The following is a 23,601-nucleotide window of genomic DNA, read 5'->3' as shown; positions in this document are numbered from 1 at the left end:
ATCAAATCAAATCAATCAACATTAATTTCCATACAAACACAATATACAAACACAAACAATAGGATTTTACAAGACTGAAAACTGTATGGAGGCATGGCCCATTAAAGCTAAAGGTTGTAGGCTGGGATGCCTTTTCAAAACAATGGAAAGTAAGTGTTCCCCGAGCAAACAAAGCTCTAGGTCAAAAAGCTTTCAGTTTAGCTGGGCAAATGATATCATACAATGTTATCCTAGGGAATCTGTTACTTCATCTACCTTTCGTAATGTTCTAAAGACACACCTTTTTCCTGTTAACATGTGCGCTATGATCTTGATGGAATAGCGCCTTATAAATTTTAATTGTTGTGTTATGTTATGTTATGATGTAGTATCCTGGTCGGTCTTATGGTCCCATATCTGCTGAGACCTGCGTCGATCTCAACGAGACTCAAGAGGAGAGCGTTCTCCTCAATCACGGTCTGGCTGCCGTCTTCTTCTTCGTTGCTCTCCTGATTGGTTGCATCATCGTAGCCATCATCGTCTTAATCGTCATCAAGTGCTGTAGGAGGGGACCGTATGCCACTGTGCAACCAACTGGGAAGTATGCGTCAGGAAGCCCTAGTAAGCAGGCTGGGCTCGTTATGAGTCCAAGAGGAGGGGCTAAGTCTGGTTTGTCAACCCTCAAAGAACATTGGTAAGTGTATTATAATTGGGATTTGAGGCATTGCATGGTGAGGTATCAATGTTTGGTTTGTGGTAACACCATAAGCCTTTTTGAGGTTTGGCGGACACAATGCTACAACACTGTAAAGTTGTGGTAAATTTGTGCGTATTGACCATAGAAATAGAACGTATGTTGTTCAGTGAAGTCCGCATTTTAGGCGACGCGGCGTTTACACGTAAACCTAATGACCACCAACATGGTGAGCGTGGCATCAGTCGCAGCGTGTGACGCGCGCGTATCACGTCTGCCATACCTCAAAAAGGCTTATGGGGATTGCGTGTATCTACTTTACAGGTAGATTATGTTCTTTTGAGAACTTGTCTTACTTTCTATTCTACCACTGTGGAGTATATTTTTGAAATTCGGGAGACTTCTCATTTCTGAAAAGAACTATCCATCTTATTACTACTACCTGGGCGGAGAGTAGAAGGTAGACTGCAGCTTCTAGAGGTCTTCTCGTTATAAACTTCACTATCACGGAGTGGGTTCTTAATTTTGTCTTAACTTTTCAACGAGCTTGCTTTAGTCATTGTCAAGCCAAATATTAACAATATAATTGCTTCTTTTTAAATTCAATGTTTAGATTCACAGGATGTACACAGAACATACAGGGCTTGTTTTCTAACTAAAAACTTAATGTGGATGTATCTTTTCTTGGTTTTTTTTCCTTGTTTTTTTTCTCTCTTGATGTGGAGTTATACTACTCTGTTTATTCAACAACCAACAACAGCAACAACATACATCAATAAAACAAGCTCCAATACATACTGCTATTATATAACAGATTAAATGAGCTACGGGATGTAATACATAGAAATTAAATTGATAACATACAAACAAAAACAAGAGACATAAATATTTATATATACATTTTGTTTGTTTTATCCTTCCAGTTTGATCGCTATTGATGACAGCATTGTTCTAGTTCTAGCTCTTAAGGATAAGATGAGAAAGATGCTGGAATTTGATAAGTAAGTGCTGATCCATAGATTTTGTTTGTTTTAAAAGTCCCATTGTGCAATCCGGAGTATTTAACATCTTGTTGTTTTAATTTTGTTTTAAATGAATTTTATCTAAAATCTGAAACAATAGTAAAGTGTCTGCTTGTTTGTTTGTTTGAATGCTTGCATAGTGGCAGCAATTCGTGCGCATTGGCCCGATACGCTACATTGTGCATGATACAGGCTCATGTATTATTTAGATCAAAATAAAAATGATATACAGACGCTGTGAGACAATAGAGGGATAAGCTTGATGGGCTTTTGTTTGGAACAGACTCAGTATTAGCTAGAAAGATCTCACGATCACAACCATTGACACAAGTTCCATGAGATCTAAGAAGATTTTCCGCACCCTCCCTCATTGTTACAATATACTAAGAAATATCAACAAGACTTTGGAAGACCTCCTGAAGACCTCAGACCAATGCACAACACCACTCTCTTCCAGCAGAAACTTAAAACACACTTCTAAATGCTTGCTTTTCCAACAATTTGACAATAAATACTTTAACTTAACTTCTACTAGTCAACCGGCGCCTTATGAATGGTTTTAAGGAAAATGAGCCTCACAAATGCTGTATTATTGTTTTTATTATTTGCCTCATTCAGTCTGGATATCTGGTGGACCATCACAATAGACATTCAGCTTGAACAACAGCGTCTGGATGCCATGGTCGATTCCATCATCAACCTCATCAATAAATGGACAGCAGAGGGCGCTATACCCAAGAAGGTCTCCGACAAGAGTAACAAGAAGTTGCAGCGCAAAATGAAGGACTTGAATAAGACACTGGAGGATGAGTATAAAGAAGAATGTCGAGAACTCAGCAAGAGATTGAGCACTCAAAATAAGGTCAGCATTAAGGAAGATATAATTTGCGCTAGCAAGATTTTGAATAAAATAAATGCGCAGGGCATGTGGGTAGGAAACTTTGGGGGTCCCCATCCCTACATCATTATGGACTGTGAAGGGGGTATACCCTGTTTTAGCCCTAAGATTTGGAGGCATGGTGGCCCTTGTGGTAGTTGATTTGGGTTGATGCCCCCAAAACCAGAATCTTTTTCCAATGCATTGAGGTCATCATTTAAAACAAATGATGTGCTTTTTCTTGTTAACACTGTCAGGGCAAGCTTGCTGACTTGCAGAAGAAGCACAAAACGGAATATAACGGCATTTTGACCAAGACTAAAGGAATGACAGAACAGGTACTGTACACAACAATTCTCATGTGTTGGAAAATAAAGTGTGTTACTTAATAAGTTCTAGAATAGGAAGTCAATTTATTTATATATTTCCTGCATATTTTGTGTCTTTTAATTCACATTCATAAACACACCAGACAATTAATTTGGATTGGTTACGAATAGACCATGTGGCAATGTTGGAAGCCTGTATTAGTTTTTGATAGTATAAAGCATTTTGATAAGAATTTCACTTCAAAGTAATTTGTTTATGTTAAAAGATATCCGATTTTGTGCCCCAAAAGTTTGAATTTTGTGCTTTCCTATTAATTGGGATTATTCTTCCTGCAGGGAAATATTCGCTCCGGTTTTTCAGTGATATCTCAAAAACGTGACCACCTTTGAATTTTCACATAATTATTAGTTTTATTGTATAAATCTACATTGATATAGGCTTAAAACAATTAAAGACACAGGACACTAATGGTAATTGTCAAAGACCAGACTTCTCACGTGGTGTATCTCTCAACATATGCATAAAATAACAAACCAGTGAAAATTTGAGCTCAAAAACACCCTTGTCACATGAAGTTGTGTGCTTTTCAGATGCTTGATTTTGAGACCTCAAATTCTAAATCTGAGGTTTCGAAATCAAATTCGTTAAAATTGTTTCTTTCTCGAAAACTTGCTTCAGAGGAAGCCGTTTCTCACAATCTTTTATACTATCAACCTCTCCCCATTACTCGTTACCAAGTAAGGTTTTATGCTAATAATTATTTTGAGTAATTACCAGTAGTGCTACTGCCTTTAAACGGTGACAAAATCCAAAGTTATATGTTGCCTTTAAAGATATGTATATCTTGACAAAACAGTTAATGTAGTCCATTTAATAAATTGTCTCTTTAAATTTAAATTGACACAGGAGAGGAAGGAGATAATGTCACTGCTACGGAAGCAACATGAAGCTGAAAAGAATGAAGTGACTCAGGCATTGAAAATGCAGCAAGATGAGCTACAAGAAAAGACAAGAAAGGTAGTTATTCCTTATAGACGACTTCAAGAAACAGTCAAAAGTTATTTGACCTGATGGGATTCTTATTTGAATTGTTTTTTTTTTTATGGCATAGAGATGATAAATAACGTTAGTTCTCATTCAAAAGTACCTCAGGCAGTTTTGCTGTTCCTATTGGTGGAAAGCATGTCACCTTTTTTTATGACCAGTAAAAAGTGTTGAAACATGGGCGTGACACGCGAGCTTGCACCTGTGCTTATAAGACAGTTTCTTCATTCCTATTGGTCGAGAACAACGGCCGGAACAGCTGTGCCACATCACGCGATACGCGTGATGTGCACAGCATTCCCTTACAAGGAGTTGTTTACCAGAGGGTCTTACCATTTCATAGCTGGAGGGGTGTTGTGTTGAAAGAAACCATTGAACAATTATAATTGTTGCATTTATTTTAGTTTTTGACCAAAAAGTGTTGATGTTTTTTGACCGAAAAGGTATTTATGAATGGGTCACAAAGTGTGTAGAATCGGTTTTCAACTAGTGACTTATATTAATTTACCTAGACTTCATCTCGGTAAAATTATCAAGAACCGGGCCTCCTTGGGTTTAAACCGCTAGTTGAAAACCTCTTCACCACCTGTTGAAAACCTCTTCAACACACGTTGATTCCCTTAATCGAACATAAAAAACGATGAACTTGTTGGCACAATGTTGTGTCTTTATGAAGTGCCTGATGCGCAAGCCTTTTTCATTTTTAGAAGTTGCTATTGAGTAGCAATCTTATCGAGTGGTGGATTTTTAAAATGACACTTTAAAGACTGAGGTTGAATAATTCAATTTGCTTGATATGAAGTAAATGACAATTTTGTAACAATCAACTATTTGACCTAACAGGAGATTGCGATTCGCAAACGTCTTGCAGTCAAAGCTTTACAACAAGAATGTCTGGATGAAGTCATTCTACAATCTAAACTAGATAAGAATGCAGCAATGAGGTTACTTCGAGAACATCACAGTAACACAGCGGATCTAGAATCAGCTATGGACAACGAGTTGTCACGGCAACGGATGCTGCTGGAAGAGAAGCTCGCCAAGAGGCGAGCCCTTGTTCAGTCAAATGTAAGACATTTTTTTTTTTTCCTTACTGGTTTTAAATTCATCTTTTTAAAGCTAGCGTCGTGATAGAGAAACATCTTTGAACTTGGGTGTGATGCATGGCTACACGGCAGTTAATGGTTGTATGGTTTATGACAGGCACCCCTAAACAAAGCTATTGATAAAATAGAGACACCGCCAACATAGGGCTAGATAGCTCAGTTGGTAAAGCGCCGGCACGTTAATCCGGAGGTCATCGGTTCAAATTTCCTGTTTCAAATAAGTGGACAATGTTTAGAAGAGGGTTGTTATCATTACAACTGATATTTTACTGTTTTCTGGAGCTCACTTTTGTTTATTTGTCAACTCTTGTGAGTGCTCTTGGACATTACTAGGAGTAAAAATATGTTTGCGGTAATGAAGAACAGCTATTATACAATATTTGCATCGCATTTAAATCAAGAATACATGTACATTGTAGCTTGCCCTGTCTTGCAATTTGATGACCCTAAGTGTCACTTTCCCCATTTATGACAAGTGTAATCAGTCTACCTATAGTGCCTTTTAAAAGTATATTTCCTTGATACCTTTTTTTTTGTATTTCTTTTTTTCTAATTAATTTGTCATTTTCTAATTAATGTAAATTTGAACACAGTTCAATTTTCTGACTGTGGTATCTTTTGAAATGATAAATGAATCGTTAGTCTACAAATCTATCTATCAAACAAACTATGCTTTAGATGCGTCGCAGACTTTTGGATGTGACAAAAATTTATATATTTAATTCCTGTTTAAAAGTTCAAATGAATTTGTTTCCATTGTTCAGGAATCGTTCGAAGATCATAACAGACAGCTCCTAAACACCATGGCAACCCAGACACTCGGCGCCATTGATAATCTAGAAAAAGATGACAAAATAACGGAGGAGCAAGCTGAACGCTACGTGGAGAAACTACGGCAGGAATTCATGGCAGCTAAGGCCGCCTACGATAAGGAAAGAGGGAAACAAGAAGATGGATTGCACAAGAGGATGAGTGAACTCAAGAGACGGAAACTAGATGAAAGGGTAAGATATAAGAAGCAATAGAATTAATGACAAATAATGTCACTGGTACTGTACATCGGTTGGAAATACCCACATTGAAAAGTCCCATTAACTTCCATGGCTTTGGCTTCAGCTAGGTTTGGTCCATGTGTTTGAAATTCAGGACAGAAATTGTACAGTATGTTTTCAAAGTAAAAAAATAAATAAAATAACATGCATTTATATAGCGCCTACTACCAGGTTTAGAAGCGCTGAACAAGAATTGTATGACAAAAAAAAAGTTGAACATGCAACCCTAAATAAGCCGGTAACTTTTCTTAAAATCATCTTTAAATGCACGTTCACCCCAAACAAAACTAAAAGCCACTCTCAACATGCTCAAGAAGAAAAAATTTTAAAATGTGAGAAATAACTCAGGGGAGCTGAAGGTAGAAATTGATATTCCTCTATTTTAAAAACAGTCTAAATTGTAGGATGGAGGGAAACATGCACCAACATGCAAGGGCTTCCAAAATGCAGTGCATGGAATTAAGCTGTTGGAATGGCTCTTTGTTCTATCTCAGCAAATGGTCGAGAAGTATTCACAGAAAGTTTGGCTTCGTGGTTAACTTGTATAGAGCCTATTTTGTTCACTGATCACCAAGATGCATTTAATACTGACTTCACATTGATTGTTTTTGCATCATGCATCATGACTCAATATACTCATATTGTTCATTTTGTTTCTAGGCACGCGAACACAAACAGCAACTGGATCAATTTGAAAAAGAGCAAAAGTCAAAACTTGAGAACAACAATTTAGGTGAGTCTTAATAAATGTTTGTCTTTTTAGGAAAGATTATAAAGTGAAATGTGTTTTTATGTTATGTATGATGTTAAAGTAGTTGTGGAAGTTTAAGTGCCATGTATTGGGCAGTATACATTTAGAAAACTAAAAACAACAGCATACAACATTTAGAGTGTCCAAAGTTCACTCGCAAAGTTGAAAACTATGCCTTACAAATGATTTTTTACATAAACATTTGCATTTATTCACAGGTGAATTTTTAGCCATTTTACTGAAACATATTATTTGCAATTTGAAAGTTTCAAACACTGCTTTACTGTGTTGTATCATTAAAGACCTGGACACTATTGGTAATTGTCAAAGACCAGTCTCCTAACTTGGTATATATCTAAAATAACAATACTGTGAAAATTTGAGCTCAATTGGTTGTTTGAGCTGCAAGATAATTATGAAAGAAAAAACACCCTTGTCACATGAAGTTGTGTGTTCAGATGCTTGATTTCAAGACCTCAAAATCTAATTCTGAGGCCTCAAAATCAAGTTTGTGGAAAATTCCTTCTTTCTCTCAAAATTACTTCTACTTCAGAGGGAGCCGTTTCTCACAATGTTTTATATTATATAACTGACATACAGATCCTTGTCATTTGATTGGTGGAACTTACTTCACGTGACATTCACTATTACTCCCATCCGCACCGGCGATCAAAAAGACCTATTCGCCCATGGGGAATAGCATTTCCCATTCAACAGTTAGGATCATCCTTGTTCCCAATGTTTTTGAGCAGTACATCGCCGCCACGCCGCTGCTAAAACAAAGGAGCACCTGTGCAAAAGGTTGTGATCCGATTGCTATTAAATTTGTGCATTGTTGCCGCTACGCGGCGGTTCCAAACCAGTAATTTGTGTGATTTTTCATCATGTTATACTTTTAAAATACATCAAATGACAAGGATCTATAATGTCAATAATATAAAACAAATATTGAGTGGCTTTAATTCGTGCAATGGAAGGAATATTATCGCTCGGTAAAATTTGGACTGTCCATTTTACTCGGCTTCGCCTCGTGAAATGGAACAGCCCAAATTTTACCTTGCGATAATATTCCTCCCATTCCACTCTGAGCCACTCAATATTTGTATACTATCAACAGCTCCCCATTACTGGTTACCAAGTAAGGCTGTATGCTAATAATTATTTTGATTAATTACCAATAGTGTCCACTGCCTTTAATGATATTAACAAAGTTTACGTGTGAACTTGTTGATTCTAATAAAAAGTTTTGTTGCTGTAATTTTTGAGCAATTTGTTGTACCCTTTGCCAGATCCATCACAATACACAGAAGCCAAATTGAATCTCCTTGCTTCACATCGGACTGAGATGCATGAGTTAGAGTTATCTCTCGATGACGACGCCGGCAAACAACTTGAAGAGCTTCATAAACAACTTGCAAATCAAACCAAGACAAAGATTAATGAGAACAAGCAGGGATTATTCAAAGAACTCATGAGTCAAGGTCAGTAAATATCACTTTAAATATAAATGAAAAAGTCAAGAACTGTATTGATAATAGCTTACCAAACATTTATGAAGCGCATAAAACAAAAGTTCTCTATGCGCTGTACATGTACAGACTAATAAGGGTAAACAAGAGTATATAGATATTATCAACGGATAACCTACAAACAACAAAAATAGATAACAGCAAAGCTTGGCTAAAAAAACAAAAGAACAAAAAAATAAAAAAATAACTGACAACCTCAAGATAAAAAAAACTGAAATTGTACGAACAGCTGAATAGTAATAAAGATAGGTTCACACAAAAAAAATATCAACAGTTATTTGAAAAAATATGTAAATTTAATGGAATACTGTTTTAGTCTCATGTGTGATATTCACAGTGAGTAAGGATTCATGTCAAAGCCAAAAACTTGATCTTCAAAAAAGTATCAAAACCCTTTTAACATGACAAAAGAAATAAATAAATCTTTCTTTCTTTTTTGTAGGGATGACTGAACGTCTGAAGAATGAAATTTTAGAGCAGCATGAGCGAGATGTTGAGCGACTGAGTGAGGAGCATGACGAACAGAGGATGAAACAAGACAGACTTCTCAAGGTCAGGAATGTTTCTTGAAGGAAATAACAATTCTGTGTATTTTTCACATCAGTTTGATCAGTTAAATAGTATGTTTTTAAATAGTATGTTTTCAAATTCACTTTGTGCTATGTTTGACGGCAAATGGCCCAGCACCAGTGCCCTTTTTCATAGAGCTGCTTATAAGCACAAAAACTAGCACAAAATTATGCTTACCAGAAAACAGTTATCACAGCTTAAAGCCAATGGACCCTTTCGGTAAACAGTATTGTCCAAGGCAAACGCTTCGTGTATCACAACTTATATTTAAAAAAACAAACCTGTGAAAATTTAGGCTCAATTGGTCATCGGAGTCGGGAGAAAATAACAGGAAAACCCACCCTTGTATCTGCACGTTTCGCCGTGTCATGACATGTGTTTAAAATAAATCCGTAATTCTCGATATCGAGAATTGATATTTTTTTCTCCAAAAGTAAAGCATTTCATAGACTAATATTTCAAGAGAAGTCTTTCACCACTACACTCTGTAAACCCTGTAAGTTACTTGTAAATCTGTGAACTTATTTTTGTTTTTCTGTACCGAAAGGGTCCATCCAATGGCTTTAAATACCTTTTCCCATGTAGGATAACATGTGTTCATAATTTTGACTCTAATTGTATTTGGACAGAAACGTCTTGCTAAGCACCGTCAAGAATGGATCAAGCGCAAACAAGATGAGAAGCAAGAACAACAAATGATCAGAGATCATGAAGAAAAGGTGGTCGGGTAAGACGGTTTCTACATTTAACTTAGTATTGGCACAACTGGTCTGTACAGAATATTGGATGGATGTGTGTTTACTGATCAGATTTCCATTTTTAAAACAAAGTACAAACTGTACACATTGTGACAGACTTAGATTTTGTTTTCAATTGCTTCATTTGACTCCATGCACTGCAGGCAAACTCCATAAACCTTACACACACACACGGCTCTAAGTTGCAATCTCTGTAGACATTCCTTTGTTCTGTACACTTAAAGACACTGGACACCTTTGGTAATTGTCAAAGACCAGTCTTCTCACTTGGTGTATCTCAACATATGCATAAAATAACAAACCTGTGAACAGTTGAGCTCAATTGGTCGTTGAAGTTGCGAAAGAATAATGGAAGAAAAAACATCCTTGTTGCACAAGTTGTGTGTTTTCAGATGCTACGAGACCTCAACATCTAATTCTGAGGTCTCAAAATCAAATTCAAATATTTTAGTGAGAAATTACTTCTTGCTCAAAAAACTGCGTGACTTCTTTCTCATAATGTTTTATACTATCAACAGCTCTCCATTACTGGTTACCAAGTAAGGTTTTATGCTAATAGTTATTTTGCGTAATTACCAGTAGTGTCCACTGCCTTTAAAAGGAACATCCGACACTTCTTCAAAACTGTAAAAGAACACTATGTGTACAAGTTCACATAGTGTTCCGAGTCAATAACTGTTCACTCATTTTCTTGATTTGTATCTTGGTATTCCTCAGCCACATCTTGGCGTCTCAGCTGGCGATATCCGAAGAGGATCGTCAACGCATCCTTGATGAGCATGAGAAGCAACAGGTTGCGTTAGAGAGCAGCCTGGCCTTCAGTAAGCTCAGACAACGCAGGCTACTCGAGGAGAAACTCGCTCAGAAGCGGGCCAGGCATATGGCAAAACTACAGAAGAAACAAGAGCAAGAAGTCCAGGTACTAGACTTTTTATATCAACCTATGATCATTATTTCTATGTCTATAAGCTGGTACTCGTTGAAAGCCTGTTCAGCAATTTAATGAGGATTGAAAAGTGGTGTCTTATAGCGATTGACTACAGTGCAAGGTTCTCTATACATACGTGTGCAAGTAAAAAGCTTGTGACTTTAGGCACTGATGATATATAACATTATATAACTAAAGTTATGCCGTTTTAAATAAATGGCGGCCATTTTGAATATATTACATCATAATTAGGTCAAGGTCATTGAATTTTTTTTATGAGCATGGGATTTTATCAATCTACATACCCCTAGAAGTCTTTTTAAAAAAATGGTACTTTTGTCCGCCGTGTCACGATCTTTGTGTTTTTTGTCCTTAATCCACCTCACTATGATGGCTCCCTTGAACTGCTCCAGTTCAATGTCACGTAGAGTATTGGGGAAGAAGTTTTGTTTGTAGGTTTAAGCCAATTTGTACAAATCTGTGTTGTTTTTTTAGCGGGTTTTGTGGTCTCTTGACAGTTTGAACAAATAATAGACAAATTAATGGTGCTGGACCTGCAGTTGTTTTGAAACTTAAAAAGGCCATGTCACACAAGGTAATTTACTGGCAACCTGTCTAGGCAATCTCCAAACAGAACAGGTGTTCACAAAGTGAAAGTTCATATGATTTTCTGGCGATCATAAGACATTGTTTTAAAAATTACTCATGTGCCACTTGAGTTGTCCTGTAGCATGCACTGCAGTGATATGCAAGGAAAACCTTTTTGATGGCAGCCTCATACCACTTTTAGGACAATATCGATCAAAATGCAGCTGTTCCTGCTTGCTTTCCCAACAATTTGATAATACTGGATACTATTGGTACTTGCTCAAATAATTGTTGGCATAAAAACTTACTTGTTAGCGATCAAAGGAGAGCTGTTGGCATAAAAACTTATTTGTTAGCGATCAAAGGAGAGCTGTTGCTAGTATAAAACATTGCGAGAAATGGCTCCCTCTGAAGTAACATAGTTTTCGAAAAGTAATTTTCCACTGAAATATTTGAAATTGATTATGAGACCTCAGAATTCGATTTTGAGGTCTCGATATCAAGCATCTGAAAGCACACAACTTCTTTTGACAAGGGTGTTTTTTTCTTCCATTATTATCGCGCAACCTCGACAACCAATTGAGTTTTCACAGGGGTGTTATTTTGTGCATATGTTGAGATACACCAAGTGAGAAGACTGGTCTTTGCAATATACCAAAGGTGTCCATTGTCTTTAACTTTTTCTCGACCGGCGCCTTTGAAGGGTTTACTGGAAAGTGCGCCGTATGAATGCTCTATTATTATTAATAGTGGTGTAGCACTGTGTCCACCATATCTCAAAATAGCTTTTGAGCTAATTTTCATGCTCAAATGTGATTTCGTTTTCTCAGCGTGACGCACGTAAGAGGCAGCTAGCTGAGAGTGATGAGGAAGAAGATGATGAAAGTCAACAAGAGCTGATGAAGAAACATGCTGAAGAGAAGATAGCATTACTCACTGATGACAGTAATGAGGACTTTGAAGATGAATTGGAAGCTGTAAGTTTGTATTACTGTTTGACATTGGGTGCGTTCCATTAGCTTCCCTGTGTCGACCCCGCGGTGCTCACTCGGTTGAGCCCCTACCAAGAGCTAACTGAACGATCACTCACTGCTCTCGTGGTGACGTCGTGCACCTGGGGCCAGCCCCAGATGACCAACTCCACAAGAAGGACACATGGGGCTGACCCGGGTGAGCCCCTGGAATGACGTCAAAGCTATTTGAACGCACCGGGGGCAGGACCGGGTCGACCCATGGAAGCTAATGGAATGCACCCATAACGGGTTTGTCCTAATTGCAGGTTACAAAATATGACAATTATATTTCATTTTATCACTCACAGATAAAATACATTATTCATTAAACACACACAACTGCTGTGGTGCCACCTTGGCTAGTTTTGTCATGTTGGGTGGGCTTGCCAAACTCTGTCCAAATCATCTTTTTATGACCTTGCACATTTTTCCCAGGGTTTTCCCGGGGTGTCCTTTTGCTATGGGCGGGGCTCCCATATTCAACCAATCAAGTGCAGTTACGTAAAAACAACGGCGTCGCCACGCTGCATTTGTGAAGGAACTTCACTTCGGTTCAGCTTCCAACCAAATCAAGAAATACTCTAGCAACAATACTTCTTAGCAATTTTATGTCTAACCTTTTGTTGACTGTTGTTGTGAAGGTGAGGGTTGAGATGATGCAAGAACGAGTAGGAGCGCTTCAAGAACAAGAGGAACAACTAGGAACTCTGGTTGCTAAGCTACAACTGGAGAGGTCAAGAGAGGTCAGTCAAATCTCAAAGTATTTAAGAGTTAAAACTTACATTTTGTTCAACCCCCCAACTCAATCGCAGATTATCATCACATGATGTTATCGCAAACCTTACTTTAAAAGTATTTTGCTGGTTCATTGCTATTATTCTTTGTTTTACAATTGAATAGGTTTTCCATATTGGAGCTTCATAATGAATATATTTGTTGTTTCTCAGTTGTTAAAATAGATTTTGTAAATATAAAGGTGACTGTATGTTATTACTGTTTTAATGATTTTTGAATGTGTATTTGGTATATTTTTGTAGAAAATTGCCTTCATGTAGTTTTTAGTGTGTAAGTTTTTTGACACCCAAAACCAAAATGCATTTCACTGTATATAATTGTGTGTATATATGACAATTAAATAATTATACTTAACTATTGTTGTTTATGGAACTAAATGTTTTTTAAAAATTAAATTTGAATTGCTAACAGATGGCTACAATAGAAGAACAGCAGAAAGCTCTCTGGCAACTTAAGATGAACATGCTGGACAATATGACAGAGAATGGAATCCTTCGTAATGCTGACTGTAAAAAAGTTATTGATACTCATCAAAAGGTAAGTGACTTCACCGAGAAGCTAACAGTAACTCTTTCCTATATTAAAGAGATATCTATGGAGGAAAATACAACTAAGCCGTGAAAAATTCATCAAACTTTGGTAGAATATTAGTAAAAAAGAAGATATATAATGAATAGGGTAGGTGGCCTTAGCTTTCGATCCAAACCGGACCTTCTTCAGAGGCATAAAACAAGTACAAACAAATACATATCCATTTATAGAAAAAAGAGAGGGGAAAGGGATTAAGGGAAGGATCCAGAAAGAAGCGGGAAAATAACAGCCAATCAAAGTTTCTATTTCAGAAACAATATTGGTGGCTATGAACCAATAGGAGTGAAGTGCGAGGACAAAGGATGTTTAGTATAAAAGGTTGGGTTACTGGACCATAAAAGTGGTAAATGTATTGTTCGACAACAATGCAGGGAAACATGAAAGGGTAGGATTAGATGTATATAAAAAAGAAGGTATATATATTTTATATAGGACTTATCTTTTCTGGACCGGGTTTGTTTTTAAGGACCAGAATCAAAATGAGAAGAGACTAGAACCAAATTGAGAATGCAGTTTTATCATCTAAATTGTTTCAGGTAAACAAAACACTGACAACACTGATGTCATTTGATGGGCAGATACTCTCAGCAGGATTGAAAGATATTTGTGATATTTGAACATCATTCTTTTGAAACAAAGCTGTTGAACTTAAACAAAAGACCATTGGACTTGTCCCGTATTGAGTTTACAATAATAATAATAATAATAATAATAATTACAAATTTATATACAGCGCATTTCACAATAACCGTATCAATGCGCTGCTTTACATTAGTGCCCTGGTCATTAAACCAATAACAGCTCCCTGGGGTCTATACAGCCCCGAGCTGCCATGGCACTCCGAAGGCTTTTCCATACACAATATCAACCTCTACCCTCGCAGGTACCCATTTATACCCCTGGCTGAAGAGAAGCAATTATATTAAAGTAAGGACAAGTGTCACAAGAGTTTATTGGCCCAACACTGAAATCACTCGCTTCACTTTGGTCCAGTGCAAAATTCCAGCCCTATAATAATGGTATATTTGTACAGATATTTTGTTTGTATTGAACAGGAAGCCAAAAATCTGGAGAACAAGTTGAACGCAGAGCGTGAGAAACAAGAGAAAGAGTTCAAGCGTCGGCTACGCGAGAAGCTAGCTGATCGGGAGTTGATGTTTACCAGTAAACAAGAGGAAGAACTGAGGTTCTTGGTGGAGAACGAGAAGAATAAGACGTCAGCAAGATTGAAACGAGTCGCTCTGAAACATAAACATCTAATGCAGATGGAGGAGTTCAGGTAGGGATCAGACAACAACTCTAGATATTAAGAACATAATCAGTAAAAAAAAAAGGTTTTTATTGATTGAATCAATTAAAACAAATTCATAAGCCGCATTAAGTATGTCCTACTGTATTAGCAGGGATGAAAGTTTCAGACTTTTATCTGAATTTAGAATTGTTTATGTCTTCCTGGTGAAATAACAATAGCAGTTATTTTCTTCAGCTATGAAGCAATAATAACGCCAGCTCGATCACCTCATTCAAGACACTCCTTAAAGCTCACCTGTTCCAGCAGGCTTACTAACCATTCAACTGTGTCTCAGCGCCTTAGAACAAACTCTTGATTTGGCACTCTATAAATGACCTTTGATTGATTGATTGATTGATTTATACTGCGCCTTTCCAGAGGTTGCAAACCCTAGCATGTGTCCAACACGAATCAAAGATCAAAAATCAAAAATCAATTCCCTGTATTTTTTGCATTGTGTCCCTATCAGGCATAATCTTGAGGTTGAAGTGAACCAAGCTCTTGAGGATCTAAGGAGACAGTTTGAGATTAACAGACTCAAGCAACTACAAGAACAGGTAACATTAAACATGGATACTGGTCATGCTGGTAATAAACCATTATTTAATTTGTAGGTACTCATAATAAAGTGTACCATTTGTTTCTTATCATGATGTTAACGGTAGTAACTTTGTAAAAAATCAATTGAGGTGATTGAATCCCGGTCGTGACACTTGTGTCCTTGAGCAAGATACTTTACTATAATTGCTTCTCTTCACCCAGGGGAATAAATGGGTACCTGCGAGGGTAAAGGTTGATATTGTGAATGAAAAAGCCTTTGGAGCGATATAAACTGTTGTATACTCCCAAGGGAGCTGAGAAACATTAAAAAGGGATGTTATTGGCCCTATGACCAGGGCACTAATGTAAAGCGCTTAGAGCATTAAGTGTTAGTTATTAGGCGCTACATGTATATAAATCGAAGGTTATTATTATTATTATTAGTATTATAAATTTTGTAGTTACGTTTCAATTTGAAAATGATAGAAAAGGCAGATCACTTTTTTCCTCGATTATTGATGGAATTAAATGGTGTTTGAAGCTTTGCATGGTGTGAAGAATAAAAAGTAACTCTAAGTAATAAATAAATGACTAAACAGCCATGTATTAAATCTCTTATTATGAGGGTGCGTGGGCTCTGAGAAGAGCCGGTTTGGTCTTGGTGTTTCGAAAAAGTATACTCTACTCGTCTTAAGGTCTGACGACGAGCAGAGTATACATTGTACGTCAAGAACAAACCGGCTCTTTTCAGAGCAACATTCCCTTAAAAGAGTTATTATACATGGCTGTACCTGTACCTGCAAGTTAACTACTTACATGTAGTAATTTTATAGTTACTTCTTATTGATGGAATTATAAGTGCAATTTTTTTTTTAAATAGGGTTAAAAAAACAAACATAAACAGGCATGTTATTCTTTCTACTTCAATCTGATTTCCATTTTTTTTTTGGGGGGGGGGGGGTTTTGGCTCAGAAAGATCAGCAAAGTATAGTCTGATACCATTTCTTGAAAATAAGATGTCAGAAAGACGCAAAGGAAAGTTATGAGTATTCATTTATCTTGTTTTTCAATGTTTCCCAGGAGCTTCAGTTTATCTCTGGTTTGGTCAAGCATGGCGGCTTCAACTCGACTGAGCTGCGGAACGTCTTATTTCTCCTGTTTCCTGGTAAGACACAGGAGGAGCTGGCACCTCTACTCAGGAGGATGTACAATAAAGAGGAAGGAGAGGATATTGAGGAGGATGAAGGAGATAGTCTTGATAATGGAAACAAGAAAAGGTAAGTTTTATTTCGCAGACTAAAGGCCGAGTCACATTGCAGCGATAACAAAAACGATAGTGATATCGACACTAAGAGAACGCATTCTATTTGTTGAAGTTGCTCCACGCAGAACACGCCTACGCTTATTCAACCAATTAAAAAGGGTGCATTTTTAATGTTTTCGTTTTCGTTCTCATTATCGAGGCCTGTGTGACCGAGCCTTTAAGCCCGGTTCCCTCTTCCTGCGAATGCGAAACATATTTTGACGTCACATTGCTGTTTTTCGCAGGAGGTGAACACAGTTTAATCATTGCGAATTATTTGTTGCGAATTTGTGACATGACAATTTGTAACACATTTGCAGGAAGTACGAACCGGGCTAAATGGTGGAAGAGCCATAACATGATTGACAAAGTTTTTATGCATGGTTTGGGGTGCTACATCTTTTTTAGCTCTTACATGGTTTTGGGTGCTAGATTAGTTCTTTTATTGGCATGGTTTTGGGTGCTACATGTAGATCATTTCTTTTATTTGAATGGTTCTGGGTGCTAGATCATTTCTTTTATTGCCATGGTTTTGGGTGTTGGATCATTTCTCTTATATCCATGGGGTTGGGTGCTATATCATTTCTCTTATTGCAGCGGTGGTGCAATGGAGGCGGATATCCAGGGCTACAATTAAACATAAATCATGTCTCAGAGTTACATCAAGTGAACATTTGATAAGATCCTTAATTGATGGCAAACAGACAGAATCTCAGCACTAGTTATTGATTGTAAAGTTTAAAAAAACACTCAAAATGCAAAGCGTCTTCAAAGACCAATCATTCAGACACAAAAAATAATGTCAGGACAAAACATTCTGCATTGCTCACCCCACCTATAGTCCTTGTTTTTGTAAAATGAAATGAAGAACAAAAATTGTTGGTATGTTATCTAGAGCACAGGTTGAAGTGTTGCTGTAGTTATATGTCATACTTGCATTACATGAGAGACATATTTCTTCAGTCCTAACCTTGTTTTCATTCACGTTCTCTATTCATTTGCACCCAGTTTTTAACCTTGAAAAGTTTATTTTCTCTGTGGTGGTGTTAAATTGTCTTTTTCTACTCTAAACACCAGCTGTGATGTGAATACATGTAGCACCAATGAGGTATGAAGTGATTGTTCGCAGCAAAATAACTATAGTAGGCAATGGGAAAGTTGACATTTACCAGAGAGCTAAAATGGCAGCACACAAAGTGCCTCATACACCTGTATAGCAGGGCCCAATTTCATGGCTCTGCTTACCGTAAGCACAGAATCGGCGCTTACGGAAGCAGGGAATTTTGTGCTTACGGCAAGCGTATTTCACGGGTTAGCGGCGAATTTGGGCTTCTGCGCGTGCGTACTTCACGTTACTAGGCATTCTATGCTTACAAGGCTAGCGCAGAAATTCGGCGCTTGCACGTAAGCGGGGAATCGCGATCGTAAGCGCAGAACTCGGCGGTAAGCAGAGCCATGAAACTGGGCCCAGATCTGTGCATGCTGTATTAGCCAATAATAAAGCAGAAATCTGCAATACATCTAAAATGGCAGCACCCATGATGGCTTCAAATCAGATCTCTGCATATACACACGTAGCTAAAAACTACCATTCAGGTATAAAATGGCGGCACTGACAAATCGCCTCATTGAAGCAGATACACACAGAAAACTATGAAGCATTCTCATCAGAGCTCTATTTCCATGATCTAATTATCATATAATCTCCATTAAACCCTTTAATCTAAAAGGCAGGTTTCCTTCTTCATATTTCACTCATCATTCCTATCCTTAAATTAAAACAATTTGAACAAACTTGCATTTTGCCTCCATAGGCCTACTTTATATGGTTGCTAAACATTTTCTTATGGTCTAAGAATAAATTGCATTGATGTCCTAAAACAAATTTGATTCAATATTTCACATAATTTCATTCACAAACACTCAGAATCATGATGCCATTTTTTTTCTCCCTCCCTCCTTTTTTTTACCCTTTCTGATCACTCATTCATTGTCTCATATAAAATTAATTCAATTTATCTTCATTAACCGCGCCCATAATAATGTTTATTCTTCTTAACTTCATTTCTTGGGACATATCGATTATCCATGTGTTTTATCATCTTCTATGGATATTTAATTTTCACTTCACTATTTCTAAAACGTCATTTCATCCTCCCTTTTGCATGTTTTGGTTGATGTTTGTTCTTTTCCTTCCTTTTTTCTTCAATCAATGTTTTAAACAATGTCATTCTCTGCTCTTTGAACATTTCTAACTACTTTCATAATGTTTCATTTATGTCTGTACCACCCAAATTCTCACTCTTCTTATTCATTTTAATTATATCTAATTCTTTGTCAACACAAATAAAAAAATAAAAACATTTGCTATGCTTGGTTCCATTTCAAATCACTCCACCATAACCCAACCTTTCTGCCTCATTATGCATGCATTCATTAATTTGTCTGTTGGTCTGTTTGTCTATTGTATTGGCTGTCTGTCCATCACCCTCCCCCCTCTATGCACAGAAGTCTAACTAACCGCATTTTACAGGGCCTCATCAAATCGGAGCCTGGAGACAAACAGGAAAAATACAAATTCAGAAAGCCGCTTGGAGGAGAAGATCCAGCTGAGCATTCTGGGTAATGTGAGTAGTTCAGCAGTCTCAACACCCACCAGAGAGAAGAGGTGAGTAACATTTATATGCAGCTCAAAATGTGGCGTGGCATGTCATTGCCAAACGGTCTTCCGGAACCATGAGTGTGTTTTGGCGACCCCAACCAAAGCCCAACCGAATCCACAAGTCGGTTACCGGTTGGTCTGAACAGCATCGACACCGCGCTCAACCGAACATGCGAAAATGCTCGACTGATGACCAATATTTCTGGTTGGGTTCGCCTAAACGAACTCCAAGGTCTGGTGTTGTCAGCAGTAGAGTGTGGTATTGAATCCCAGTCTCAAGACACTTGACCATAACTGAAGTGGCATATTTTGTTTTTCTTAAAACTAAGGCACTGGCATTCAGTGTTTATAATAGAGAGTAAATAAATTTTGAACATTCCTACAAAATGTCCCGGTTCTGAAGTGCACAAAGAGTGCTTCCATGCGAGTTGGTTGTCTTTATCCACTCTTGGATGTGCAAATTGTCTTTCATTCGGAACATAACTATTTGTTTGTTTCTACTCCAGGAAACCCAGCAAGCTCCTCGGCAGGCTCAAGAAGAACAAACAGAAAAAGAAGAAACTGGCTCCCATCAGGAATGACCAAGATCCCTACGATAGACCCTACCAAGGTGATGCGCTACCAGGGATCGGGATGGCTAGACCGGATCCTCTAGGTGGGGTAGGGACACCTGATGAAGATTCAGAAGGAGATAGAAGAAAGAGGTTGGATTCTGATTCGAATGAGGAGGAGGAACGGAGGCCACTCAAGAAGCAAGGGAGACCTCAGGGCAAATCAGACTATTCTTATTAGACATCATCATTCTCTGTGGTCCATCAAGGGGGACGTACATGTAGAGCGGCCCAAACCAAACGATTTGTTGCAGACTGCCACAGCTGCTGTGCCGGTGAGTCATGGTCCACTTCTAGCTGGCCCAACCAGGTGTTGGGTGATTGCCCTCTGGGTCTCTTCCAGGCTGGGCCAGACTTAGACAACGAGACCAATTTCATGGCTTTGTTTACTCTAAGCAAAGAATCTGCGCTTACTAAAGCAGAGAATTTTGCGCTAACGTCAATTTCATGGGTTATTAGGAAATTTTTGCCCTCTGAGTATGTGTTCTCCACATTACTTAGTTTTTAGACATTCTTCGCTTACACAGCTATAGTGCAGAAATTTGTTATGCTTGCACAGTAAGCAGCGGATGGTGGTTGTAAATGCAGAATGCGGTGAAGCAGAGCCATGAAATAGGGGCCCAGACCAACATAACAATTGCAGGGCTAAACTTTTACACTGGACCACATGCCTGAGGCCATAGTTATGGTGTTGGACCAGGAAACTTTTTACTGGACAAAAAGTTTGGTGGTCTTGTTTTTTTTTGTAATTTAATATCAATGAAGCATAATTTGTTTTACAGTACCTGCTTGACTGTATAACTGTTTGTATTTTGTAGCATTCTTCTTTTATGTCTTTTTTTGTGTTAATTCTTTGCAAAAACTTGAGGACCTTTTTTGTGGAGACGAAATATTGTTCATATCTTCATTTCATACATGTCATAAGTAATATTATTAATAGTTAGTGCCTTCAATCCAATGTAACTTTGAGACTTCATAACAGGCAGGGAGGTCTCAATGTTTCTTATTTCTTGAGTTGATCCTCAAAAACAGAATTTTCAATGCATTTTATTTTACACTTTGAAGCAACGGTTCACCGAAGGTAGTTTTTTTTTATGATAGGCCTACTTTAACTGAAGTTGACATACAAGTATGATCATAAGCCTTTTTGAGATATGGTGGACACAATGCTACCACACAGTAAAGTTGTGGTAAATTTGTGCGTATTGACCATAGAAATAGAACGTATGTTATTCAGTCAAGTGCGCATTTTAGGTGATGCGGCGTTTACACGTAAACCTAATGACCACAAACATGGTGAGCGTGGCATCAGTCGCGGCGTGTGACGCCCGTGTATCACGTCCGCCATACCTCACAAAGGCTTATTGATAGGCCATGCAGTTCACATTCCATTCTTGATTTTGTCATTTTGCCTGCCTTTTTTAATGAAGAAAATTTTCATACTCAGGATGGCAACGAAATAAATGAACTTGTAAAATAAAAAGTATGAAATAATTTGATATACAATAAGTTTGTATTAGCTTCTGATATGAATGATATAGAGTTATGTGGAATAAGTGCTGGTTGAAGCTTTACATGGTGTGGATTATAAAAAAAAAACTAGAGTAAGTAAACCTGCAGGTACAAGTCAAGCTTTTATAAAATTAGGCCTGTAGTCAATAACGGTAACAGTGACGTGGCCGAGCGGTTAACAGCACAGAATTCAAACTCTGGTGTTTCTGATCAGCAGAGTGTGAGTTCGAATCCCCAGCCGTGACACTTGTGTCCTTAAGCAAGACACTTGCCCATTGCTTCGTCCTTCGGATGGGACGTAAAGCCGTTTGTCCCTTGTGTTGTGTAACGCATGTAAAAGAACCCAGTGCACTTATTGAAAAGAGAAGGGGTTCGCCCCGGTGTTCCTGGCTGTGGCTGCTGTACGCGCCGTAGCACCATGTTAACCCCTAGAAGGTGCTAAATAATTGGGTCTTATAGTTCATCACTGCCCATATCGTTCTGAAAGTTTGTATATACCAGGTGCCTTCAGTACCTTGTTTGGTAGATATGTGCGCTATATAAAACTTCAATATTATTATTATTATTATTATTATTATTATTATTATTATGTATAAAGCTCTTTTGGGAGAAGTGTTGGCTCTGAGAAGAAGTCTCATTGTTTTGCTCTACTAAACTCTGCTTCTCTCTTCAGGAGAAACAAAAGAGTCATTTACAACAATAGGGGACTTTCAGGACGCTTGGTGGCAGCAGACTTCACCAGGTAAAATCCATTGTTCTCAGTAATGTGCGCGTGCTCAGAACTACATAAACAATGGACATTTACCTGGTAAGTCTGCTGCCACCTAGCGCTCCTATACCAGTGGCTTCTTATATTGCATAAAATCCGTCACTAAGTGACGCTCATGGCGCTTAATTATTATTACAATTTATCATTTGTTTATATATTTTGAAGTATGCGACTTTTCACCCTAACATAGCACCATGTAATGGTTTACAAGGTGCTGTGACACACGGCCAATCCAACCAGGAACACTGGGGCGAACCTGTCCTCTTTTTGACCAAACACACAATGCCTTCGGCTTTACGCCCCATCCAAAGGACGTATCAATAATGGTTTAAGTGTCTTACCTAACTCAAGTGCCACGACCTGGACTCAAGCCCACATTCTGTTGATCAGAAAGTACCCGCAAAGTACGAGAACGTTGCTCTACTGCTCAACTACAACACGTCATTACACATGGTAGTACCCGCAGGTTAACCAACTACAGTTTTTCTTACTTTGAAGTAATAATAAGAAAGATAAACTAGGAGGGTCAGGTTAAATTATTAATTTTGGTTGTAATAATCTTTGGTTGTCTGTGTGGTGTCATTTTTCTACACGAAGCAACTTGATTGAAACCCTGTTTACACAAGTGCAATTAAACTTTCCTTTCACCCATCTGCTAAAACTAAAGTTCAATGTTTAATTAAGATGAAACACAAAAACCTCAGAGATATTGTTTGATAAGTTGAAAATCTTTTAGTGAGATCCATGCTGTACACAAAATGCCTCTATCTGTTAACAAGTGATATTTTGTCAATTTAAACTCTTTAATTTGTATCACTCAGTTTGTATATAATTTGTATCAGTCAGTTTGTATATAATTTGTATCAGTCAGTTTGTATATAATTTGTATCAGTCAGTTTGTATATTTCTATAGTTTTTTTGTTGTTTCCCCCTTAAGCAGAAAATATTGCTTCATATTTTTCTGATAAGCAAGAATGAGCAGGATGCCAGTCAAAGCTGGTAGTGTTGACATGGTATTTTTTAGGGTACCCTTATTTTGGTAAGCAAAAATTTGTCGTGCTTAGCAACTTTTTGGTGCATAAGCAGCTCTATGAAACTGGGCCCTGTGATATTAGTGGTAAATTTAACTGTGGTGTGTTTGAGACATAGTATACTTTGATATTCTCAAAAACCCCAAACCATTTAAAAAAAAATTACTTTGAGATGCCTGCCCAAAATGATATGTTGGCATTTTGTAAACAAATGACAAAGGCGTCATTATCGCAAGCATTCTTTTATTTATGACC

At 37.7% G+C, this 23,601-nt stretch overlaps 1 protein-coding gene across 2 annotated transcripts in view; it reads left to right on the top strand.

Moving 5' to 3' along the window:
- Positions 1-21,224, top strand: part of LOC117295060 (limbin-like) — a 33,159-nt gene extending 11,935 nt beyond the window's left edge. Inside the window, exons 7-26 of one of the 2 annotated variants that reach the window (XM_033777631.1) lie at positions 369-673; positions 1,597-1,674; positions 2,314-2,557; positions 2,830-2,910; positions 3,809-3,919; positions 4,790-5,014; positions 5,817-6,056; positions 6,765-6,837; positions 8,145-8,336; positions 8,827-8,936; positions 9,584-9,681; positions 10,430-10,631; positions 12,059-12,205; positions 12,883-12,984; positions 13,448-13,573; positions 14,683-14,906; positions 15,388-15,475; positions 16,539-16,735; positions 19,295-19,429; positions 19,930-21,224. In XM_033777631.1, coding sequence (XP_033633522.1) covers positions 369-673; positions 1,597-1,674; positions 2,314-2,557; positions 2,830-2,910; positions 3,809-3,919; positions 4,790-5,014; positions 5,817-6,056; positions 6,765-6,837; positions 8,145-8,336; positions 8,827-8,936; positions 9,584-9,681; positions 10,430-10,631; positions 12,059-12,205; positions 12,883-12,984; positions 13,448-13,573; positions 14,683-14,906; positions 15,388-15,475; positions 16,539-16,735; positions 19,295-19,429; positions 19,930-20,215 — 3,264 coding nt within the window. In that variant the 3' untranslated portion in view covers positions 20,216-21,224. Of the gene's footprint in view, positions 1-368; positions 674-1,596; positions 1,675-2,313; positions 2,558-2,829; positions 2,911-3,808; positions 3,920-4,789; positions 5,015-5,816; positions 6,057-6,764; positions 6,838-8,144; positions 8,337-8,826; positions 8,937-9,583; positions 9,682-10,429; positions 10,632-12,058; positions 12,206-12,882; positions 12,985-13,447; positions 13,574-14,682; positions 14,907-15,387; positions 15,476-16,538; positions 16,736-19,269; positions 19,430-19,929 lie in introns of both variants that reach the window. The other variant, XM_033777633.1, reaches the window with a different exon arrangement.
- The last annotated feature ends 2,377 nt before the right edge of the window (positions 21,225-23,601 follow it).

This window comes from Asterias rubens, chromosome 9, assembly GCF_902459465.1.
Source record: "Asterias rubens chromosome 9, eAstRub1.3, whole genome shotgun sequence".
Lineage (NCBI taxonomy): Eukaryota > Metazoa > Echinodermata > Asteroidea > Forcipulatida > Asteriidae > Asterias > Asterias rubens.
This window is presented reverse-complemented; position numbering and strand designations above follow the sequence as displayed.